This window comes from Vulpes vulpes, unplaced genomic scaffold (assembly GCF_048418805.1).
Source record: "Vulpes vulpes isolate BD-2025 unplaced genomic scaffold, VulVul3 u000000671, whole genome shotgun sequence".
Taxonomy (NCBI): Eukaryota; Metazoa; Chordata; class Mammalia; order Carnivora; family Canidae; genus Vulpes; species Vulpes vulpes.
In genome coordinates, this window is record NW_027325801.1 from 986,863 (window position 1) to 1,008,984 (window position 22,122).

Sequence of the window (22,122 nt, forward strand, 5' to 3'; positions counted from 1 at the left end):
CGAGAGCCCCAGCATTGGCGGCCCTCCCTTAAGTCCATGCCCGCCATCTCCAGGTAGGCCTTCAGGAAAGGCCCGAGCAAGCAAGCCTCCCGGAGCAGCGCTTCTTGAGGCTTCCCTGGTCCCAGCTGTGAGACATTCCTTGGAAATCTTGGGCGGCTCTGCTGACCATTTCACCTCAGACTGTGGCACCGACTGATGTAGGAAAAATAGAGCTCAAAGCTGACAGCCAAGAAAGAATTTTTGAGACATCTTTGGTGCAAAAAAGGGGTTTTATTAAAGCAGGGGGACAGGACCCAAGGGCAGGAATGGCTGCACTGGGGTCACAAGGAGTGGCCTATTACAGGCTTTCAAATTGGGAAGGGGTTAGGGAGAGCCTAAGTCTCTAAGAAATTTGGAAGCAAGGTTTCCAGGATCCTGAGGGGGCTGGCTATTGTCAGGAGAAGCTCTTTTATTACTGTTTCATTAAACTTGAGTCCTGAGACCTTTCAGATGTCTATCTGCGGGCCACGTGCCTGGGGATGATCGCCAACATGTATCTTGGGGGGTAGAGATAAAGGAATTTCTATGTTCAAGTAGACTCACAGGGTCCTGGGGGCCGGGCTAGAATTGCTTGTTGCCCTCAGCACAGTGCTAACGCCGAGGCGGCTGAGCTCCTCGGAGAAATCACTCTGTTTTAAGGATTTGTCAGTGGGCTGTAAATAGTAATTCAATAACTTTTCTTCTGCCTTTGACTCCTACATCACTGACCAATGGCAAGGCTCTGAACACAAGTCCTGCAGTGGACCTGGTTAGCCACCTTCTGGCTGCATCCAGCTCTAGGAGAGGGAGAGTAGGGGGTCCTGCCCCACCATACTCCATCCCAGAGACCCGTGGGACCTTCTCGGGGACCTCACAGCCTGACTGTCCAGATACTGTCTGCACCCCCACGCCCTCTTCCTCTGCCTTTCTGTTCCTCTGAGCCTAGCTCAGGCTGACCTCAAAACCCTTCATTTTGGGGCAGCTCTGGTGGCTCAGCGGTTTGGTGCCGCCTTCGGTCCAGGGCCTGATCCTGAAGACCTGGGATCGAGTCCCATGTCGGGCTCCCTGCATGGAGCCTGCTTCTCCCTCTCTCTGTGTCTCTGCCTCTCTCTCTCACTCTGTGTCTCTCATGAATAAATAAATAAAATCTTGAAAAAAAAAAAAACCCTCTATTTTGCCCGGGGGGAGGCTCAGGTGCCCCTTACCCCCGGCCCTGCCGGCTGTGCTGCCTCCTGACCCCCCCCCCCACCTCTGCAAACCCCTCTGTTGCCTCTCTTGGGGCCTCACGAGTCCCCTCTGCTCCTCTGTAGCTTCAACATGAAGCCACACGGCCCCCCTTCTTACCGTCCCACGATGTCATTCTCGTCACCACCCCTCCAAGGCCTACCTGACCAGGCTGGTGCTAGCAAACACCCTACCCCAAGGTCCTGAGTGCAAACCTCTGTCCGGCTGGATCTCTGCCCTCCCTCCCTCGCTGGCTCTTCCTCTACTGGCCTCGCCCTGCGCACCCACATCCCAGGTCAAGGTCTACCTAGACCTGCTGTGGGCCGTTCTCACTCAGACCGGGGTCCCACCTCCAGGCACCCTCTCCTGAAGCCCCCTGCCACTCCCCAGTGGGGAACTCCTGGGAGCCTTCACTCAGCAGTTCAGGCCGGGCTGGAGGCTCCCCGCCCTGGGAAGAGGCCGGCTCCTCACCTGAGGCTCACAGCTGTTCCCTCTCTCAGCTCCATCCCCACTCACCCTTCCCCACAGTTTTGTCCTATTTCCTGGGCCTGCTTCCCCTCCTCCCCGGGGGACCCACCATCCCAGATGAGGTTCCTGCACCTGTGCGGTCGCCCAGTCTCTCCGTGGCACTCACCCTCCTAGACGCCCCCAGACATCCCGCGCCCCGCCGCCCCGGTTCTCCAAGCGAAGACCGGGAGTCTGTGTCTGTCTCCCCAACACCCATATCCAGGCAAGGCCACCCTGACCTCCCCGAAAACCCACCGTGCACCAAGTCCAGCATCCCCGGAGCATCTGCTGTCTCTCGTCCAGATCCCCGTTCTCTGCAAACCATCCTGTTCCCCAAACGGTCCACCGCTTCCTTAAAAGGGGGCCCTCGCCCTGCAAAGGAGCGCAGCACCGGGCAAGGAGTCTCCAGGCGGAGACGGCGGGCTTCGGGCCAAGACGCGAGCCCTGCGAGCCCACGTCCCCAGCCGCTCTATCCGGGGCCGCGCGACCCTGGAAAGTCACTCAACCTCTCCGGGCGCCCGCGGCCGCTCAGGGTGACGCTCGCCCAGCAGGGGGCGACAGCGAGCGCCGCACTCGCCTCCGACCTGCCCCCAGACCCCGCCCCGCGAGAACCGGCCCCGGCTGCCCTCGCGCCGGCTGTGCCCCGCGGGTCCGGGCTCCCACTGCGCCTGCGCAGACGCTCCTGCGGCCGGAAAGCGCGCCAGTCCCAGCGTGCACCGGGCTCGCGGCCGGGCCGGAAGGTTGTGCGGCTCTCGGCCCCGCCCCGGAAGATAAGGCGGCAGCCGCCGCTGCGTCCCCTCTTCTGGCCGTGCTCGGCTGCAGGTAGGACGTGCTTGTGGAGGGCGGCCCGGCGCCATCCGCCGCCATCCGCCGCCATCCGCCGCCTTGGGGGCCCGCTAGGCGCTCGGCGGGACTCCTGAAAGGGTTGGGGCGCCCGGCCAGGCATGGGGGCGCGGAGGGGTCGGGACCTGGAGGGAGGCTCCCGGGGAGCTGGGACCCCGCGGCCAGGGTGGCGGGGGCGCCTGGGCGGCCTGGGCGCTGACCGCGAGCCGTCTCCAGACCGCCATGGGCCGCGTCATCCGTGGGCAGAGAAAGGGCGCCGGCTCCGTGTTCCGCGCGCACGTGAAGCACCGCAAGGGCGCTGCGCGTCTGCGCGCCGTGGACTTCGCCGAGCGGCACGGCTACATCAAGGGCATCGTGAAGGTGCGGGGAGCCCCCGTCCCGGGCGGGGGAGGACCCGGGGAGCCCCCCGCGGACCCGCCGCTCATGCTGCCTCGGCCCGCAGGACATCATCCACGACCCGGGCCGCGGGGCACCCCTCGCCAAGGTCGTCTTCCGGGATCCGTACCGGTTTAAGAAGCGGACGGAGCTGTTCATCGCCGCCGAGGGCATCCACACCGGCCAGTTCGTGTACTGCGGCAAGAAAGGTGAGGCTCGCGTCGGGACGGGGGTCGGGGTGGGTCGGGGGCGGGTCCTGGCCTGGGGGGGGGGGCGCGTGCCCTGGCGCAGAGGAACGTACGGGCGGTACTCAGGACCTTGGGGTAGGGTGTTTGCTAGCACCAGCCTGGTCAGGTAGGCCTGGGACGTGTTGGGCGCCGGTCGCTGCGGAAGAAGCCTGCAGGGAGCCGAGCTCCTGACCGGGGCGCTTCTCCTTGCAGCCCAGCTCAACATAGGCAATGTGCTTCCGGTGGGCACCATGCCCGAAGGCACCATCGTGTGCTGTCTGGAGGAGAAGCCTGGTGACAGAGGCAAGTTGGCCCGAGCCTCCGGGAACTACGCGACCGTCATCTCCCACAACCCGGAGACCAAGAAGACCCGAGTGAAGCTGCCGTCCGGTTCAAAAAAGGTCATTTCTTCCGCCAACAGAGCCGTGGTGGGTGAGTGGCGGCGGAGTCGGGCGGGACCCGGGCTGCTACCCTGTGGGGTGGGTTCAGCGGGTCTCTCCGTCGCTGGTTGGGAGGTGGGTGAGGCCAGACCCCGATTCGTTAGGCAGACTTCTCTGGGCTCTGGCTTCACCCGGGATTCCACACTTGCTTCTCCTACACCCATGGGGTTAATAGTCTTTTCAGGGGCGGGTGACTTTCTTTAAGCTACCTGGTAATTGCTTTAAGGGGATTTTTTTTTTTTTTTTTTAAAGAATGGGAGGACACTTGACTGGCTCAGTTAGTAGAGCAGGCAATTCTTTTTTTTTTTTTTAATTTTTTATTTATTTATGTACGATAGTCACAGAAAGAGAGAGAGGCAGAGACACAGGCAGAGGGAGAAGCAGGCTCCATGCACCGGGAGCCCGACGTGGGATTCGATCCCGGGTCTCCAGGATCGCGCCCTGGGCCAAAGGCAGGCGCCGAACCGCTGCGCCATCCAGGGATCCCTTTAAGGGGATTTGAAACCTGGTTTGTTCGTTTTGCTGTTCTGGCAACTTTGAATTGTGGCAAACCCGAAGAATAGTTTGGTTTTTTAAGATTTAAGTTTTTTTAAAGGCTTATTTTTTAACTTTTGTAAAGATGTTATTTATTCATGAGAGATACACAGCAGAGGGAGAAGCAGGCTCCATGCAGGGAGCCCGATGTGGGACTCAATCCCAGGAGCCCAGGATCACGCCCTGGGCGGAAGGCAGGTGCTAAACCACTGAGCCACCCAGGGATCCCCCTAAAAGGTTCATTTGAGAGAGTACACACACAAGCTGGGGAGTAAGAGCAGAGGGAGAGAATATTCAAGCACTTTAACCTGCAACTAGTGAGATCATGACCAGACTCAAGAGCTGGACGCCCACCCCACTCAGTTACCCAGGTACCCCAGCCAAGGAATATTTTTGAGTATGTGCTTACAAAATAGGCAAAACTTGGGATCCCTGGGTGGCGCAGCGGTTTAGCGCCTGCCTTTGGCCCAGGGCGCGATCCCGGAGACCCGGGATCGAGTCCCACGTCAGGCTCCCGGTGCATGGAGCCTGCTTCTCCCTCTGCCTGTGTCTCTGTCTCTCTCTCTCTCACTGTGACTATCATAAATAAAAAAAAAAAAAATAGGCAAAACTGGTTGCTGTACGTGACTGACTGGGTCAGCCTTCCTGTTGGCATTTGGAGGTTAGGACGAGTGACCTGCCCACTAAGACAGGGCAAAGTCGGAGGCCTTCTTGGAGAGTCATGGGTCAAGTTAGCCATTACAGACGTTGTGGGCAGAGGTCTGGCTTGACTGCCCCAGCAATCCTCAAGAAACTTGAGGTCATTTGCTAGGCTGCGGGGGGCTTATTGTGTGGTGGTAGTTGGCAAGGTGTTCCTGAGATATGGGAACAGTGGCGGTATGTGAGTATGTTAGAGAGTGCTGAGTGTGAGGCTGGGTCACTGGTAAGGATGTTCTGCTCGATAGGGTCTTGAGGTGCTGGGAGTGTATGGTGCACTTCCCCACGGTGTCCGGTCTTCCCGACAGGTGTGGTTGCTGGAGGTGGTCGCATTGACAAGCCCATTCTGAAGGCTGGCCGTGCTTACCACAAGTACAAGGCAAAGAGGAATTGCTGGCCACGTGTGCGGGGTGTGGCCATGAATGTAAGTAGCCCAGAGATGGGCAGTTGGGGCATTCAGGGATTGGGGGTGGGAGGCTAGCTGGACGGGTCCTTTCCTGCAGTGTCTCTCCTGTGATAGAGGGTCTGTAGCGTGAGGATCTAGGTTACGGTTTAATGGCACAGGTCAGTCGATCTGCTCTTAACCCAGGTTCTGAGGTAGGTGAAGTCCACACCCCAATATTAACGCCTGCCGTCTTCCTCTGTCTGCAGCCTGTGGAGCATCCTTTTGGAGGTGGCAACCACCAGCACATCGGCAAACCCTCTACTATCCGCAGAGATGCCCCTGCTGGCCGCAAAGTGGGTCTCATTGCTGCCCGCCGGACTGGGCGTCTCCGGGGAACCAAGACTGTGCAGGAGAAGGAAAACTAGGCTTGAGGGGCTCAATAAAGTGTGTCCTTCTGCCACCAAGTTGTGCTTGCCTGTGGTTTCAGAGGGAAGGGCCCTTGCTTGGAGGACTGCCATGGAGCTTTTGATGTAGGAAGGAGGAAGATGAAGTTGGATGTACCAGGAAATTGTGACAGCTCTGGAGAGAAGAGGTGGGGGTGCTACTGGGACACCCCCTCCCGTCCGCCAGCTGCACAGGGAGTTGAGGATCCCACTCATGTGCATTAACTTCTCTTGAGAACTTGGGGAATCTGGGTGAGGGGATGGACGCTTAGGGGTGAGAGCAGTACTCCCAAAACCACAGGTTGGAGAGCCAGGAAGTTGCAGTGGGAGGAGCAGGATGGAGTCAGACTAGTTTCTCAGACCCTATGGGCTTCCTGCGCCACCCCTGGTACCTGGTCCTAAACTTGGGTAGATGATGTGGAGCCAACCTGGCACGGAGACGGTAGTGGGGCTCTTTAGTGCCTTGGGGCTCCCCAGAGCCCCCTGCCCAGTGCTGCTTTGGAGCCAGAGCAAAAGCAGGGGCTGTGGGCCACTGTGCCTAATAAGTTGCTAAGAAGGTTGGGGACGGGGAGGTGGTGGGTGGCCGGCTGAGGTGCAGTGCTCCTGGTATGCACTCCACGAGGGCTTGAGAACCAGTTTGCCCCCTCGGTTGTGAGAGGCTGTGGCTGCCAGGTGGCTCCTTGATGTCAGGGTCCACACTTGTCTAGCATGAGCCTTGCCCCCAGGTTTCACCTTCCTCCTCTTCATTTATTACCCACTCCACTTTGGCCATGGTGGAGCACAGAGGAGGGCGAGGTTTCCGCATGAGCAGAAGGGCTGGGCTTGGATCCCTGGACAGCAAACTAACCTGCCATTGTTTTACCCTTCTGAATAAGGTGGCCATCAGGGAGGGTTTGCTCCAGCAGCAGGTACCCAAGGAAGCCCTCCCCCTGGAGTGCACGAAGCTCCGGGTGGGAGTGGGTTCAGTGACCCGGTGACCACGTGGCTTCTCGGCCTCGCCAAAGGGCCCGATCCCTTGGTGCCAGCGCCCTCCCCGGCGCAGAGCGACGTTTTCACAGAAAATCAAAGGCCTCCCCCCGCTGCCTGGGTTCGGGGGTTCGGGAGCGTCGGGTCGTGGCTCCGGGCTGCCACCTAGTGGCCGCGCCCTGCGTGTCCCGCGCCTCGAGGCGGCTCACGATCGAGACGTGGAGGCCGTTTCCCAGAGCGGCCCGCGGGGGGGGTGGCGTCACTTCCGGCGGCTTCCGATTGGCGCGGAGGGCGCGGCGGGCGGCGGCTCCTCGGCGGCTGAGGTGAGTGTGAGCCGGCGGGCGGCTGCGACCCGCCCTGCAGCCCCCGCGCCGCTGCGACCCCGTCCCCCCGGCGGCTTGCTCCGGGAGGCCCCCGACGGCTCTCCGCCGCCGGCCCCGCCTGCGAGCCCCCTGCCCGGCCGCCCCCGGGGCCCGCCGCCCGGGCGCCGCTCCCCTCCCCGGCCCGGGCCCACCGCGCCGACGCCCGAAGGCCGCGGCCGGCCTCGCCCTCGCGCCCCGGCCCGGGGGCCCGCCCCCTGTCCCTCCCGCCGCCTCCCCCGACCCTGTCCGCCCCGCCCCGCCCCCTGTCCCCCTCCCCTGCTCCCCCCCAGCTCCCAGCTTCCTCCGCCCCTGCTGTGTAGCGGGGCGCTCCGTGCCTCCTCTCTCCGCGCCCGGCCTCCCCGCCCCTTGCAGCCTCCGCGCTCCCCCCTCCGCCGGGTGTGCCTTCCTGCCTCCTCACCCTTTGCTGCTGCTGCTCCAGTTCTTCTCTGCAGGCAAATTGTTTCTCTTCTTAAAGGCTTTTATTCAAGGTCTGACATCTAAGACTTTTTAAATAAAAAATGCATCGTGTTTTTGTGCTTTGAAAATACAATTAAGAAAACTTTTTTTAAGGATCTTACTCGTTTGAGAGCGTGCATGCAGGAGCCGGGGGAGGGGCGGAGGGAGAGGCCGACTGCTGAGCAGGGAGCCCGTGGGGCGCTGGATCCCAGGACCCCGGGATCATGACCTGAGCCACCCAGGCGCCCTTAAAAACAACAAGAAAAGGTTTCCAGCCGCAACCGCAAGGTCTAGAGCTAGCCTGGGGCCTGCCCCTCTCCCCACCCTTTTTTATAATTCAGGCTCCTTGCGAAAGTGGGGCTTGCCCTGGGCACCCAGAGATGAAGACCCACGTGCTCTACTGACCGAACGACCAGGTGCACCCCTGTTGAGGTGGAAGAATGCTTTTAAGGAAAGCTGTTGAAGTGAAATTGCTGTTAGACTCAGGGTCCCCAATCCCATTTGCTTCCCTAAGCAACCCTTATTTTGAACAATATACTTTGTGCAGTTTTTGTTTAGTTTTTTTTTTTTTTTTTTTTTTTTAGTTTTATTTATTTATTCATGACACACAGAGAGGCAGAGACACAGGCAGAGGGAGAAGCAGGCTCCATGCAGGGAGCCCGACTTGGGACTACATCCTGGGTCTCCAGGATCACACCCTGGGCTGAAGGCGGCACTAAACCACTGAGCCACCCAGGGCCGCCCAGTTTTTGTTTAGTTTTATTGAATGTAATTGATACACAAGAATTGTATAAATTTTAGATGTACACGTTTGTTTTGATATATGCATGCATTGTAAGATAATCACATTCAACCTAATTAGCATGTTCCTCATCTCACCTAGGTACAATTTTCTTTTTTAGTTTTTGTGAGGATATTTAAGACCTATCCTCTTGGCAAATTTCTTTCTTTTTAAAGATTTATTTACTTGACACAGAATGAGAGCACAAGCAGGGGGAGTGGCAGAGTCTCCCTTAGAGGCAAGGAGCCCAATGGGGGTCTCAACCCCAAGACCCTGGGGTCCTGAGCCAAGCTGAAGGCAGACTGAGCCACCCAGGCGCCCCCCTCCCCCTTAGCAAATTTCGTAGTTACAAAACAGGATTGTTAACCGTAGTCACAATGCTCTATTTTAGATTTCCAGATTTTACTCATCTTGCAGAGCTGAGAGTTTGTGCTCTTAGCTGCATCTCACCATTTCCCCCAAGGCCCAAACCTTGCAGGCATCCATTCTTCTGCTTCTCTGATTTCGACTCTCTTGGATACCACATATCAGTGAGGTCATGTGGTATTTGTCTTTCTGTGTCTGGTTTATTGCATTTAGCATAACGCCCTCAAGGTTCATCCATATTGTAGCGAATGGCAAGATTTCATTCTTTAGTGGCTGAGTACTATTCCATTGTGTATATACTACATCCTGTACCCTTTCATCTATTGTTGGACACTTAGGTTTTTTTTTTTTTTTTTTTAAGGCACCTCCACCCTGTTTTCCATAACGGCTGCACCAATTTACATTTCCACCAACGGTGCACAAAGATTTTCTGTTCTCTACATCATTACCTCACATATCTTTTGCATTTTGATAATACTCATTCTGACAGCTATGAGGTGAAGCTCATGGTGGTTTTTATTTGCAATTAGGTTGATCATCTTTTCAGGTATCTGTTGGTCATTTGTATGTTTTTGTGGAGAAATTGAGGTTCTTTGCCCCTGTTAAATTGGATTTTATAGTTTTTTTCCCCCGTATTTAGTTGTGTAAAGTCCTTATGTATTTTACATCTTAATTCTTTTTTTTTTTTTTAAGATTTTATTTATTCATGAGAGACACACAGAGAGAGGCAGAGACACAGGCAGAGGGAGAAGCGGCCTCCCTACGGGGAGCCTGATGTGGGACTTCATCCCAGGACCCCGGGGTTGTGTCCTGAGCCGAAGGCAGACGCTCAGCCACTGAGCCACCCAGGTGCTTCGGTGCTCCTAGATCTTAATTCTTAATTCCTAATCAGATACATGGTTTGCAGATATTATCTCCCATTTCTTTTTTTTTTTTAAGATTTATTTATTCATTCATTCATGATAGCGGCAGAGACACAGGCAGAGGGAGAAGTATGCTCCTTGCTAGCCCGAGGCAGTACTCGATCCCGGGACTTCAGGATCGTGCTGGGCCAAAGGCAGGTGCTAAACCACTGAGCCACCCAGGGATCCCCTTATCTCCCATCTCTTAGGTGCCTTTTTCACTCTGTTGATTGTTACTTTTCTGTCAGCACATTTTCTTATACCTCTACACACTTACTAGTGTTTTAAAATCTACATTCAGGGATCCCTGGGTGACTGAGCAGTTTAGCGCCTGCCTTGGCCCAGGGCACGGTCCTGGGGTCCCAGGATCGAGTCCCGCATCGGGCTCCCTGCAGGGAGCCTGCTTCTCCCTCTGCCTGTGTCTCTTTCTCTCTCTCTCTCTGTGTTTCTCATGAATAAATAAATAAATCTTTAAAAATATTATAGCTAGGGACGCCTGGGTGGCTCAGCAGTTGAGTGTCTGCCTTCAGTTGAGGGCGTGATCCGGGAATCTGGGATCGAGTCCCATGTCGGGCTCCCTGAGAGGAGCCTGCTTCTCTCTCTGCCAATCTCTCTCTCTGTGTCTCTCATGAATAAATGAATAAAATCTTTAAAAAAATATTATAGCTATAGGGCAGCCTGGGTGGCTCAGCAGTTTAGCGCGCCTTCGGCCGGGGTCGTGATCCTGGAGTCGTGGGATCGAGTCCCATGTCGGGCTCCCTGCATGGAGCCTGCTTCTACCTCTGCCTGTGTCTCTTCCTCTCTCTCTCATGAATGAATAAATAAAATCTTTAAAAAAATATAGCTATTAAAATTATATGGGAAATACAGTACATCAAAGAAAAGTTTAATTTTACTCCAAAATTTTTTCTGTACACCACAAAATTAAAAGACAAGCTGCAGAGTGAAAGGTATTTGCAAACATACTTAATACATAAGAAAAGATATACAGAATATATTTTAAAGTAAAAAGACCATTTATTTTAAGAAATGAACACAGGATGACTTGGGAATTCATAGACAATGAAATCAGTCTAATAAATATGTGAAAAGATCTTCAGTGTCATTGAGAATTAAGGAAATGCAAATTCAAGACCTCTCTCCCCACAGATTGGGGAAAATACAAAATGCTTCACGATAGCAATTTTTTTTCTTTAAGATTTTATTTATTTGCTTATGAGACACACAGAAGCAGAGACACAGGCAGAGGGAGAAGCAGCCTCCACTCAGGGAGCCCAGTGTGGGACTTGATCCCGGGACCACGAGATCATGCTCTGAGCCGAAGGCAGGCACTTAATCGCTGAGCCTCCCAGGCGTCCCTGAATTTTACTTTCCTGTAGAAGATCAGTTGTGTTGGTACCATTTTGATAGCATGCCATTGTGTCCTTAATGCAGGCACAGATCTGTTCATTAATTTCTTTGCTATGCTTACGCCTCACTTTTGTTACCATAGCCTTACAGTAAGTCTTGATGTGGTAGGGTGTGCCTCTGCCTACCTTAGTTCTTTTTTATTATTTTTTATTTTTTTATTTTTTATTTATTTTTTTTCCTTAGTTCTTTTTTAGCATTGCCTTGGTTAATCTGGATCATTACGATATTGAATCATTTTGATCAGATTTTATGTTACTTCCTGTTGCAATTTTGGTTGTACAGAATTAATAGATTTACTTGGGGGATAATTGACATTTTTATGATATTGCATCTTCCTGTTTATGAGCACTGTTTCTCCATAGGTCTTTTTGATGTCCTCCAATAAAGTTTTACCATTTTGTCCCCAGGGTCTTGGATCACACTCTGATAACTGTTGCTGCATATATGGTATGTAGGATTATGTGCCTTTTTTTTTTTTTTTTTTTGAGATTCTCTTTATTCATGAGACACACAGAGGCAGAGACACAGGCAGAGGGAGAAGCAGGCTTCCTGTGGGGAGCCTGATGTGGGACTTGATCCTAGGACCCTGGGATCACTCCCTGAGCCAAAGGCAGACACAACCGCTGAGCCACCCAGGTACTCCCCTTTTTTGTTCTTAGAAATATTTCTTTTTCTTTTTTTTTTTTTGAAATATTTCTTTTTCCATCTCTTTTCTGCCCCCCCCCATTGGATTTACCAAATGTTTTTGTGTTTTAACAGCACTGTTGAGATTGTTGTTTCTTTAAATCGAGTATTCTTTATTTTCTTCTTTTCTTGAATTACTTTTTTTAGTCTGTGTTTAATTTTTTATTAAATGTTTATTTATTTTATTTTATTTTATTTTATTTTTATTTTATTTTATTTATTTTATTTTATTTTATTTTATTTATTATTTTATTTTATTTTATTTTATTTTATATATATATATATTTTTTTTATTAAATGTTTAGGTCAGGGGGATCCCTGGGTGGCTCAGCTGTTTAGCACCTGCCTTTGGACCAGGGCGTAATCCTGGAGCCCCGGGATCGAGTCCCACATCGGGCTCCCTGCATGGAGCCTGCTTCTCCCTCTGCTTGTGTCTCTGCCTCTCTCTCTCTCTCTCTCTCTCTCTCTCTCTCTGTGTGTGTCTCTTGTGAATAAATAAATAAAATCTTAAAAAAAAAAAAAAAAGTTTAGATCATTTATTTCAGTCTCTCTTGTCCTAAAATAAGAGCACTAAGAATGCACATTTTCCCTTATGTAACCTCCTTTACCATTTCTATGTTTTTCTTGGGGAGGGGGGTACTTTTCAAAAAACATTTTATTTCTTTATTAGAGAGAAAGTGTGCACATGCCCATGAGCAAGGGGAGGGGCAGGGAGAGAAGCAGACCATTTCAGGACCCCTCGATCACAACCTGAGCTGAAGGCAGAGCTTAGCTGAATGAGCCACCCAGGCACCCCTGAGGGGGTACGTATTTATCAGATATTTCCAGTATCACAACAGTGGTCAGCAAATGTTTTGCCAGATGGTATCAGTGTTTGGAATTTGTTGAAGCTTCCATTGTTGCCTGGTTTGTGGTGCTCCTTAATCTTTTTGAATGTATATTTTGGAAAATGTGTAATCTCTATGTTTTAAGTACCTATTCTCTACTTGTTCCATTCATTTCTGAGGGAAGTGTGTTGAAATCTCTGGTTCCAGGGGAGGCTTGCCAGTTGCTCTTTGCTACTTCAGTTTAGTATTGGTTTCTACATTTCGAGTTTGTTGTTAGATATGCATTTGTCTGTAAGTACAGGTTTTGGGTGGATTTTCCTTTTTTTAATATGTATTATTTATTTTTGTTTCTATTAGTGATTTTTACTTTCAGTTCTGTTTTAATGGTATAAATATTGCGAAACCACACATAGCAATTGTATATTAAGCTCACAAGCATCACAATGGAGGGAAGAAGCCAGAGTGTAGACAGCACAGGTGCTTGATAAAGTTCACCAGAAGCACACCTGATGTGTGGTGGTGGAAGTGGATGGAGGCATACCCTTGGGAGTTCAGGAAGGAAGCAGTGCCTGCAGGGGCAGGAGGGCAGACTTCGGTGCTGGTTCTGTGGGCGTGGGCCCTTTGTGACTGCCCCTGGAGCGTGTGTTCAGGATTTGTTGAGACTTCTGCATAAATTTCATATTTCAATAAAGAGCTTTATTTTTTTATTTTTTTATTTTCTTTATTTATGATAGTCCAATAAAGAGCTTTAAAAGTAAAGAAAAGGTAGGGGTGCATGGGTGGCTCAGTTGGTTAGGCATCTGCTTTCGCTCAGGTTGTTATCTCAGGGTCCTGGGATCAAGCCCCAGTCCAGCTTCCTGCTCAGCAGGGAGGCTGCTTCTCCCTCTCCCTCTGGCCCTCCCCTGCTCTTGGTGTCTCTCTCTCTCTCTCTCTCTCTCTCTCTCAAATAAGTAAGTAAGTAAGTACATAAATAAATAAATAAATAAATAAATAAATAAACAAATAAACAAATAAACAAACAAATAAATAAATAAATAAATAAAAATTTCAAAAACAAGATAAAGAAAAGGTATATAGTTAACACAGTTTTATTTTATTTAGTTTTTGTGTTGTTTGTCGTCTATTCAGGCTTTCTGTGTTACTGTATTTTAGGTTATGCAGGAGCATTGTGTGTGTATCAGAGACTCTTGTGCTTGTAGTAGGTGAGTTTAATCCTCTTATTTCTTACCATCACTCAGACACTGAACTTATTTCTACTAGTATTGTATTTTTAAGTGTCTATACTTTTGTTCTGTACCTTGTATTGATTTTTTTTTCCACTTTCAACACTTAATAAGTTGTCTTTATTTTTTCATATAAAGTGAATCTTCCTACTAAATGAGGCAGCTTGATGTGTCAAGAAGGTCGAGGGGAACAGATGGCCTGAGGAATTGTGCACACATTCCTGTAGTGGGGGCACGGTTGTGCAGGGCAGCCCCAGGTAGGGAGCAGAGTTTTCCTGGGAGACTAGCTGTGTCCTGATGGGGATGAGCACGGTCCTGAAGCTGCCCACAGAAGGGGCCAGGCTGGGCCTCCATGTGTTCTTCTCTCTTCCCTCAGCACCAGTGTGACCCACCACTGATTTCTCTCCTGGGAAGCCCAGGGTACCAGGTGATGGAGGCTTTGCACCTGTCTGCTCTGCCCCAGGTGAGCATCCGTTCTCCCTGAGAGGTCTGCAATCTCCAGATAGGGCTTCCTTGGCTGCTCTGCTTCAGCAGACACTGTCAGCCATCTTGGTCTGGGATGTTGAGCAGAAGAGGGCGTGATCCTGGGACTCCCTCAGCCTTCCAGAGTTACTGGCTTAGTGGCCAAAGGTTCAGGCCACTCTCCTTGGCCATACTAGGGCATCAGGCTCGTCACCCCTGTGCTGCTATTCCTGGTATGCTTCTGGTGCTTCTGCCCCCAGGGCCCACTCTGAGCTGCACCTGGGCCTGCAGCAGCCCCTGTCATTCCAGGCTGAGGTGACCTTTGAGGACGTGGCCGTGCTATTCTCCCGGGAGGAGTGGGGCCGTCTGGGCCCTTCTCAGAGGGGCCTCTACAGGGATGTGATGCTGGAGACCTACAGGAATCTGGTCTCCCTGGGTAAGGCCCCTCACCAGGATGCTGTTCAGGGGACAACCCTGGGGATGGATGGCTCATCAGGGGCTGGGCTGGGGGCCTCACCCTCTGGTCCTTGACTGGCCTGGTCTTTGCAAAGGGAGGGCCAGGTGGGGCTGGGTTGGTGGTTCTCTCCTCTAAGCTCCCAGATAAGACTGCCTCCCTGCCGCAGGCCCAATCCATTCCTAGAGGGAGTGCATACCTCCAGGTGGAGAGAGCACCCTGCATTCTTGTTCTCATGCTCAGATCTCATCTTCATGACCATCCCAACCTTCCAGAGTGTCCAGACTTCCCAGCTCCCCACTTTGCCTGTGCTTCTCCTTCCTGCTGCAGTCCCAGATGAGGTTACATTCAGTGCAGCCCTGCATCCTTGGCACCAACCCTAGGCCCCATTTTCTTCCCAGGAGCTGGACCTGCAGGTCCCAAGCCTGGGGTGATCACACAGTTGGAGCGAGGGGATGAGCCATGGGACCTGGATGCACAGGGCGCCAAGGGGACAGAGCGACTGAGAGTCAGTGTCTCAGGTGCGTGAGGGGGGCCACTTCCTAACAGTTGCTCAACAGGCATTTGTCAGGGTCCAAGGTGTGTGGTTAATGACTCGGGCATTTAGAGCAAGGTGCATCAGGGCCAGCATGGTAACCCTAGGAGTGGCTGATGTTGAAATCCAGGTCACCCCCATCAGCCTGGGTGCCTCAGTGTGGTGATTCTTGAGCTGCATCTTCTAGGAGAGTGAAAGGGGGGATTGTTGGCAGAGAAGAGGGAATGCTGGACCCCATGGAGCCCTGCCCTTCAGAGCTCATGCCCTATGAGGAGGGTCAGATAGGGCCATAGTGATGGAGACCATCACTTCATTCTCCTTGTCTACATTATCCACTTGACAGTTATAGACCAGTACAAACAAGAAAGAACATCTCATCAACCACATACCAGTGTGTTCCGTTGTGCACCTGTTGTCCCCTTTCTTGTGTGGTCTGTCCACACCCATATATGAATGTTGCTTTTTTTTTTTTCCCAAAGATTTTATTTATTTATTCATGAGAGACACAGAGAGAGAGGCAGAGACAGGCAGAGGGAGAAGCAGGCTCCCTGCAGGGAGCCCGATGTGGGACTCAATCCCAGGATCACCCCTGAGCCAAAGGCAGATGCTCAACCGCTAAGCCACCCGGGCGTCCCTGAATGTTGCTTCTTGACAGGAATGCAGTGATCCCTTGTGTACTGCTGTCATCTCCTTTTTCACTCACTGAGTGTCCATTTTTATGCCCACGAGTCTCAGTCACTGCTTTTGCTGGAAGTGGCAGTGGGAAGGGTGCTGTCTAGTTTCATTGCCGTGGACAACTCTGATAAGCATTGTTTTGCACGTGTCTTGATGATGTCCTAAGAAGCAAGTACTGGCTAAAAGACTTGAATTTCTGTTTTGTAAATTTATTTATTCAAATAACAATACTTACAGAACCAGGATAAACCCTAAGTTTATAACTCAGTGAATTTTTATAAAAAATCATCTTGTAGGGGATCCCTGGGTGGCTCAGCGGTTTGGCGCCTGCCTTTGGCCCAGGGCGCGGTCCTGGAGTCCCGGGATCGAGTCCCAGGTCGGGCTCCTGGCATGGAGCCTGTTTCTCCCTCCTCCTGTGTCTCTGCCTCTCTCTCTCTCTCTCTCTCTCTCTCTCTCTCTCTCTTCTCTCTATGTCTATCATAAATAAGTAAATAAATCTGGAAAAAAAATCTAAAAAAAAATCATCTTGTAAATCAAAATGCAAACGATTTCTAGCTTCCAGAGAGCCCACTGGGCCTCACGTGTCATTTCCCACTGCTCCTCATAGGGTCCCTCTCTAACTCCTGGATGTCACTCTGTCCATTAGCTCTGTGTCTGGTCTCATTCGGGGCATCTGAGGGCTGCCATGTTGTACAGCATATATTCTGTTCCATCGCCATACAGTGTTCTGTCATATGAATATGTCACAGATTATTTCCATTCTTTTTTTTTTTTTAATTTCCATTCTTGTTGATATTTGGTTATCCTTATTTTGGGATTGTTGTGCATGTTTCTCTTGCTCACAGAGAATGCATTATGGTACCATATTTTTGCAGTTGGAGTTGGTGTATGAATGGCTAGTCAAGGAACTAAGGAATGGAGGCTTGAGGGTATCAGGAAGTATTCTGTATGGCATCTTGAGTTTAAGGGGCTGATGGTTAACTGGGTTGCCTCTCAGGTCTCTCTCCCTCTCTCTTTTTTTTTTCTTTCCAAGATTTTATTCATGTATTCATGAGAGACACACAGAGAGAAACAGAGACATAGGCAGAGGGAGAAGAAGCAGGCTCCATGCAGGGAGCTCAGTGTGGGACTTGATCCCAGGACCCCGGAATCACACCCTGAACCAAAGGCAGATGCTCAACCACTGAGCCACCAGGCATCCCAGTCTCTCAGGCCTCTTGAGAAAAGCCCAGAGAATGGGTTTGGCCTGCTAAGGAGGGCTGAGGGTCTTGGTGTGCTCTGCAGTCCGTGGTTGGCATGACATTAGCCCTCTCTGTCCTGAGGAGGCAACTGGTTTTCCTACCATAAATTTTGGGAGTAAATTTGCTATTGTGATGTGGCCTTAGACTCACTTCTTTGTCAGATGCCCTTCATGACTTTCAGGGCCCCTCTGGTCTCTGTGGTGGTATGAAGCTTCCATCTTCTGTACTTTTCTGATGAGGACCTACATCCTACAAGCCCCACTTAGGCAGAAGGCAGGCAGAAGAATTGGTCGAGCCTGGGTTGAAATACTTGTACCGCTGCAAGATTGCAGCCTTAGGTGAGGTCGTTAAGCCTCTAAGCTACAGGCTCTCATCTCTGCAAGGTGTTGTGACTTTGGAGATGATGGAATTGATACTGTACAGGTGGTGGGTACCATCTTCCTATTTTCCTTCTCAGGTCAGGACAGGTGGTCCTAAGATGTTGTGTTTGTTGTTCCAGGTCATGGGGCCAGGACTGAATTTAAGGAGTTGTCTTCGGGGGAGATGCTTGATAGGGAAGAACTGGATCAACTCCAGGGGGCTGTTCCCCAGGGACGTGATCCTGAAGAGATCCCTGTATGGAGCAGGGAGCCAGAAAAGAGCCTGGACAAGCCTGTGGAGCAGAGAGACCTGAGGCCAGTCCCACTGACCAGTGAGGACAGCATTCAGGAGTCTGGGGGAGGCCTCAGGTTTCGGTCAAGCCCTGTCTCTGATCAGAGACCTCACAAATGTGATATATGTGAACAGAGTTTCGAACAGAGATCATACCTCAATAACCACAAGCGTGTACACAGGTCAAAAAAGACAAATATTGTCCATGATTCTGGGGAATTCTTCAGTGCAAATTTAGTTGTTAAAGAAGATCAGAAAATTCCTCTTGGGAAAAAATTACATTATTGTGGTTACTGTGGGAAGGCCTTCAGGTACAGTGCTAATCTTGTCAAACACCAGCGGCTTCATAGTGAAGAGAAGCCCTACAAATGTGATGAGTGTGGGAAAGCCTTCAGCCAGAGCTGCGAGTTCATCAATCACCGAAGGATACACTCAGGTGAAATCCCCTACCGTTGTGGTGAGTGTGGGAAGACATTCAATCAGAGGCCCAACCTCATGAAGCATCAGAGAATTCATACTGGGGAGAAGCCCTACAAGTGTGGTGATTGTGGGAAACACTTCAGTGCCTATTCTTCCCTTATATATCACCAGAGAATCCACACTGGAGAGAAACCCTATAAGTGTAATGACTGTGGGAAAGCCTTCAGTGATGGCTCAATCCTTATCCGACATCGCCGGACCCACACTGGGGAGAAGCCGTTTGAGTGTAAAGAATGTGGCAAAGGCTTTACCCAAAGTTCTAACCTTATCCAACATCAAAGAATTCACACTGGTGAGAAACCCTATAAATGTAATGAATGTGAGAAAGCCTTCATCCAAAAAACCAAACTTGTTGAACATCAGAGAAGCCACACTGGAGAGAAGCCCTATGAATGTAATGACTGTGGCAAAGTCTTCAGCCAGAGCACACACCTTATCCAGCATCAGAGGATTCACACAGGAGAGAAGCCGTACAAGTGTAGTGAGTGTGGGAAGGCCTTCCACAACAGTTCCAGACTCATCCATCACCAGAGGTCTCACCATGGAGAGAAGCCGTACAAATGCAGTGATTGCAAGAAAGCCTTTAGCCAGGGCACTTATCTCATCCAGCACCGGAGGATCCACACTGGTGAGAAGCCCTACAAATGCAGCAAGTGTGGGAAGGCCTTCCGGCACAGTTCGAACATGTGCCAGCATCAGAGGATTCACCTCCGGGAAGACTTCTCGAGGTGATCATGGAGGAAGATTCATGAGTTCCACTATGTACTTCTTCCATATGACCCACCCCACCCTTTTATTTATTGTTCACACAGTGTTGTTACAGATGAAGGGCGTTTCTAATTAAAAACAAGCAGCAAAAATTCTTTTCTTAAACCAAAAGCAGTGCATGTTCATTTTAGAGAAATTAAGAGGATTAAGCAAAAAGAAGTTCTCCCCCACTTAGGAAAAGAATCTGTTACTGCTGATATAAGTTTCCTTTCACACATAATTAAGAGCATTTAAAAAAGGAAATACTGTGTGCTTGTTGTAGCACATAGGATCTTCACCTATTGCTATTCTTTAATCCTAGAAAACTCACACTGGAAAGAATTCTACATATTTACATGTTTTTACATATTGTAAATTTAAAAGATTAACATAGTCATACTTTTCTGTGTGTCTTTGTAACAGAGTTGATAATTGCTGTTTTCATTGTGGTATATATGCATAACATAAAATTTACCATTTTAGCCATTTTTACATGTATAGTTCAGTGGCATTAAGTACATTCACAGTGTTGTATAACCATCACTACTTTTTTTTTAAATCTGAAACAAAGTCTATACCCATTAAACAATAACTCCCCTCTTTTCCTCCTCTTAGCCGCTGACAATCTCTGTTCTGTTTTCTATGAATTTGCCTATTCTAGGTTCCTCATAAGTGGAATAATACAATATTTGCCCTTTATATCTGGCTCATTTCACTTTGCATAATGTCCTCAAGGTTCATCCATTTTGTACCTGTATCAGAATGTCATGCTTTTTTATGTCTGAAAAATATGACTTTGTTCGTAGATACCATGTTTTGTTTATTCACTCATCTGTTAATAGACACTTGGGTGTTTCTGTCTTTTGGCTGTTGTGCATACACTGCTGCGAGTGAGTGCACAAATATCTTTTTTTGACCTTTTTGGGGGTAGGGGAGAGAGTGCATGAGCAGTGGGGGTGGAGGTAGGGGCAGAGAGAGAAAGAGAATCTTAAGCAGTGATTGCAAGTGATTGCAAGTGATTGCAATCTTAAGCAGGTTCCACAACCAGGGCAGAGCCCCATGTGGGGCTTGATCTCATGACCCTGAGATCATGATCTGAGCTAAAATCAAGAATTGGATGCTTAGTCAACTGAGCCATGCAGGCATCCCTTGGATCATTACTCTCAATACTTCTGGGTGTAATTCTGGGAGCGAAATTGCTGGATCATATGGTAATTCTTCTACCTTTACCTTTTGAGGAACGGCCAGACTTTTCCACAGTGGCTGTACCACTTTACAGCCATGTACCATTTACCCTTGTACATTCCCAGCAGCAATGAATAGAGGGTTCTAATTTCCCTACATCCTTGTCAACAACACTTGTTATTTTCTTTCTTTTTTTTTTTTTTTAATAATATCCATCCTAATGAGTGTGAAATGGTTTCTCATTGTGGTTTTGGTTTGTATTTTTCTGATGACTAATGATGTTGAACATCTTTTCAGGCACTTATTGACCATTTGTCTGTCTTCTTCGGAGAAATATCTGTCCAAGTCCTTTGCCCATTTTAGAATTGGGTTTTTAATTATTTTTTAAGTTTTGAGGTGTAGGAGTTCTTTGTGTATTTTCATGGTGGTCTGTTATCAGATATGCGATTTGCAGATATTTACTCTTATTCTGTGAGTTCTATCTACTCTCATGTCCTTTGATGCACACAAATTTTTAATTTTTATGAAGTTTATTTTTTCTTTTGTTGCCTATTCTTTGGATATCATAACCAAGAGACTGTTAAATGCAAGGTTAGGAAGATTTGCGCGCCCCCCCCCCCCTTTTATTCTGAGTTTTATAGCTTTAGGTCTAAGGTTTTGGTCTTGGATCCATTATAAGTTGACTTTTATATATGGTATCAGGTAAGGGTCCAACTTCTTTTGCATCCAATTTTCCATACAACATTTTTTGAAAAGACACAGTTTTCCCCATTGAATAGTATAGGCATATCTCAGAGATAGTGTGTGTTCGGCTCCAGACCACTCTGATAAAGCAGATATCTCAGTAAAACAAGTCAAATGAATTTCTGGTTTTTCAGTTCATATAAATGTTATGTTTACACTACAGTGTGTATTGTGTGCAGTGACATATCTAAAAATACAGTGTACAAACCTTAAACACTTTATTTTTAAAAAATGGTATCTGAACTCTCAGCAAATCATAATGACTGGTTATAGGTTCCCATAACAAATATAATAGTGAAAAAGTTTGGGGGATCCCTGGGTGGCTCAGCAGTTTAGCCCCTGCCTTCCACCCAGGGCATGATCCTGAAGTCTCGAGATCAAGTCTTGGGATCGAGTCCTGGGATCGAGTCCCACATCAGACTCCCTGCATGGAGCCTGCTTCTCCTGCTGCCTGTGTCTCTGCCTTTCTTTCTCTCTCTTTCATGAATAAATAAAATCTTTAAAAAAAATAGTGAAAAAGTTTGAAGTATTGAGAGTATTTGTAGTATTCCCAAAATGTGACAGACAAAAAGTGAATAAATTGCTGTTGGAAAAATAGTGCCAATAGACTTGGTCAACATAGGATTGCCACACATCTTGTGTTTGCAAGAAACAATAAAGCAAAGCACATTAAAACCAGGTATGCCTGTATTGGCTTAGGCTACCATAAAAATACCACAGACCGGGATCCCTGGGTGGCGCAGCGGTTTGGCGCCTGCCTTTGGCCCAGGGCGCGATCCTGGAGACCCGGGATCGAATCCCACATCAGGCTCCCGGTGCATGGAGCCTGCTTCTCCCTCTGCTTATGTCTCTGCCTCTCTCTCTCTCTGTGACTATCATAAATAAAATAAAATAAAATAAAAATTAAAAAAAAAATACCACAGACCTGGTGGCTTAAAACGCAAATTTATCAAAAACAAATTTGACTCTCATAGTTCTGGAAACTAAGTTCGAGATCTAGGTGCTGGATGATTCAGCCCTAGTGAGGGTTCTCTTCCTGGCTTCAATACAGATGCCTTCTGACTGTGTCCTGGCATGGGAGAGAATATCTCAGATGTCTCTTCCTTTTATAAGGGCATTAGCCCTATCAGATTAGGGCCCCACCTTTTTCATCTTTTAACCTTTATTACCAGTTAACAAGCCCTATCTCCAAATACAGTCGCATTGGGTTAGAGCTTCAACATCATGAATGAGTAGGGTGGGATGGAGGGGAAACGCAAACAGTTCATAAATGGTCGTG

The 22,122-nt window shown here is 49.5% G+C and overlaps 2 protein-coding genes across 8 annotated transcripts; both read left to right on the forward strand.

Moving 5' to 3' along the window:
* Positions 1-2,445: 2,445 nt before the first annotated feature.
* RPL8 (ribosomal protein L8) lies at positions 2,446-5,713 on the forward strand. Its single transcript, XM_072745932.1, has 6 exons — positions 2,446-2,571; positions 2,809-2,952; positions 3,035-3,176; positions 3,408-3,626; positions 5,173-5,288; positions 5,516-5,713. Exons 2-6 carry the CDS (start codon positions 2,815-2,817, stop codon positions 5,672-5,674), a joined length of 774 nt encoding a protein of 257 aa, XP_072602033.1. The 5' UTR covers positions 2,446-2,571; positions 2,809-2,814; the 3' UTR covers positions 5,675-5,713.
* A 1,196-nt stretch (positions 5,714-6,909) lies between these two features.
* On the forward strand, positions 6,910-21,352 carry ZNF34 (zinc finger protein 34). 7 transcript variants are annotated; one of them, XM_072745925.1, is made up of 8 exons: positions 6,917-6,981; positions 11,343-11,382; positions 13,599-13,648; positions 13,808-13,926; positions 14,046-14,132; positions 14,392-14,567; positions 14,987-15,106; positions 17,536-21,352. In XM_072745925.1, the coding sequence occupies exons 6-8, from the start codon at positions 14,534-14,536 to the stop codon at positions 18,897-18,899; spliced, it is 1,518 nt and encodes a 505-aa protein (XP_072602026.1). In that variant the 5' UTR covers positions 6,917-6,981; positions 11,343-11,382; positions 13,599-13,648; positions 13,808-13,926; positions 14,046-14,132; positions 14,392-14,533; the 3' UTR covers positions 18,900-21,352. The 7 variants fall into 7 exon arrangements, with proteins under 7 accessions (XP_072602025.1, XP_072602026.1, XP_025843313.1 ...); XM_025987528.2 differs by having other exon boundaries at positions 14,441-14,567; XM_072745923.1 differs by lacking the exon at positions 6,917-6,981 and adding an exon at positions 7,417-7,508 and having other exon boundaries at positions 14,441-14,567.
* The last annotated feature ends 770 nt before the right edge of the window (positions 21,353-22,122 follow it).

What these genes read in the sequence shown, in the direction of transcription:
- ZNF34 (XM_025987527.2), top strand. Translation starts at nt 14,022, where the DNA reads ATGTGTTCTTCTCTCTTCCCTCAGCACCAGTGTGACCCACCACTGATT. An exon ending in CAGGAATCTGGTCTCCCTGG is followed by an intron (nt 14,568 to 14,986) that starts GTAAGGCCCCTC and finishes TTTTCTTCCCAG; the next exon opens with GAGCTGGACCTGCAGGTCCC. An exon ending in ACTGAGAGTCAGTGTCTCAG is followed by an intron (nt 15,107 to 17,535) that starts GTGCGTGAGGGG and finishes TTGTTGTTCCAG; the next exon opens with GTCATGGGGCCAGGACTGAA.
- RPL8 (XM_072745932.1), top strand. Translation starts at nt 2,815, where the DNA reads ATGGGCCGCGTCATCCGTGGGCAGAGAAAGGGCGCCGGCTCCGTGTTC. An exon ending in CGTGTACTGCGGCAAGAAAG is followed by an intron (nt 3,177 to 3,407) that starts GTGAGGCTCGCG and finishes TTCTCCTTGCAG; the next exon opens with CCCAGCTCAACATAGGCAAT. An exon ending in CGCCAACAGAGCCGTGGTGG is followed by an intron (nt 3,627 to 5,172) that starts GTGAGTGGCGGC and finishes TCTTCCCGACAG; the next exon opens with GTGTGGTTGCTGGAGGTGGT.